Consider the following 1,740-nt stretch of genomic DNA (forward strand, 5'->3'; position numbering starts at 1 on the left):
CTCCCCCAGTTCCACCTGGACACGAGGCAGAGGAAGGGCTGAGTGTGCAGGCAGTGCCACATCCTGAGAAAGCAGAAGGGACTCACATGGAGTGAGGGGCTGAGCCACCAAGAGCTGCCTGGATGGCCAAGGCTGCCTGAAACCTGCATGGCCAAAGGTCAGGAATAAACCTGACATGGTTCAAAAAAGAGCAGGACACGGTGCAGAAACAAAGCATCCTGTAAAGTGCCTTCCAAGCCTGACCACTGAATGACTCTGGGAATGGCTCACTGGAACAAAAGACAGCAGCAGGAGCACTTACACCACTGTTAGACCTGATGGGAGGACACAGGGAAGAAATCACTGGCCAGACCCTGCCTTGGGGAGCTGCTGGTTCTCCCAGACAGTTCTGAAAGGTTTGTGCTCCTCATTCTGCCTCAACACACACAGCATCTTCAGTCAGTACCTCTGAGGAGCTGCTGCAAAGCTGCATCTTCTGAGAACAAAACCCCGTCCTGTAACACCAGTGAAACACCTAAAACCTCCCTCAAATCCATTTCCCCTGCCCAAGGCAGTACCTGGGAACACTGCATCCCAAAGATAAAGACCCACGATGTGCACTAACAGGATATATGAGATTTTCTTCTCTCTGGGGACACAGGTACATGAATGTATTTTGGGAACAGCCTAAAAGACAAATTCTCTTCAGTGTTTTCCTCGCCCTTCACTGCTACTGTACCTGGACGTCTTTGGAGGCACAAAGAATTCACTCCAAACTGGTCCAGCCCTCCCTGCTTTAGTGGAAGAACTCCTCCACACAAAACCAAATTCCAGACAGCTGGAAGGGTCAATCTTGTGGCCCAACCACTGAGTTTCACCTTTATCCTCTGAGCTGCTGGCCTCTGCCTCTGCTCCAGCTTTTCCCACCCATGCTGGATTGTTTACCCTGCCGATGGGCACAACAGAGGCTTTCAAGTCAAAATGCATTAGAGTAGAAATTACTTCTTTGATTTCTCCTTCTTTTTTTGTTTGTTTTTTCAAAGGCAGCAAAGGCATTTGCACTTCTGAGTGCCAAGCAGCTACAGGTACAGAACTGCAGAGTGGTGCTCATTAAAGCCAATTATAATTAGATTGACCTACTTTGGGTGCAAAAAATGTTCCGTGTGGAACTTCTCCCCACAAGACAGAGTTTGTGGTTTTATGAATCTAAAACAGTACATCCTATTTACTACCCAGGGAATCTTTTTGTAGCACGTTTATTAGATCAATGAGAGGCAGGACAGCCCCACAATCCACCAGGGATTAAAGTGAGGGCGGCACAGGATTCCTTGACTGGAATATTTTGCATTTCTGTAGCACCTGGCAGCTGCCTCTCTCAGGGCTTTTTGTCACTACCTAAGAGAGAAATCCACTCCTCCACCTGGGCTCCATTTATTTCGGGGAGTTCACTGGAAAAGCCATTTGCTCAGTGCCAGAAAGCTGCACAGGACTGGGAATATTCCTGTGATCACAGAAGGGCAAAATGAAGCCCAGTTTGGTTTAACAACCAAAGATCCAGGAGCTCAATTGAATCCTTTCTCCAACCACAGTGACGCTCAATGGGCAGCGGGGGGATATTGAACTGTCCCTCCTGCTCATTTTTATTTTAATCATAAGTTCATCAGAACAATTTAAGGCAAATGGGAAATTAAAGAGGCTGTATCTCTCCATTTCCTGATGGTATAAAAGCTACCGAGGCTGCACGAGGCTCAGGAAATAAAT

The 1,740-nt window shown here is 47.6% G+C and overlaps 1 protein-coding gene across 1 annotated transcript in view; it reads right to left on the reverse strand.

The window, feature by feature from the left end:
• CSMD2 (CUB and Sushi multiple domains 2) overlaps nt 1-177 on the reverse strand; it is a 258,061-nt gene extending 257,884 nt beyond the window's left edge. Inside the window, exon 1 of the mRNA XM_033519645.1 lies at nt 87-177. Coding sequence (XP_033375536.1) covers nt 87-177 — 91 coding nt within the window. The remainder of the gene's footprint in view (nt 1-86) is intronic.
• Between the last annotated feature and the right edge of the window lie 1,563 nt (nt 178-1,740).

This window comes from Parus major, chromosome 23, assembly GCF_001522545.3.
Source record: "Parus major isolate Abel chromosome 23, Parus_major1.1, whole genome shotgun sequence".
Taxonomy (NCBI): Eukaryota; Metazoa; Chordata; class Aves; order Passeriformes; family Paridae; genus Parus; species Parus major.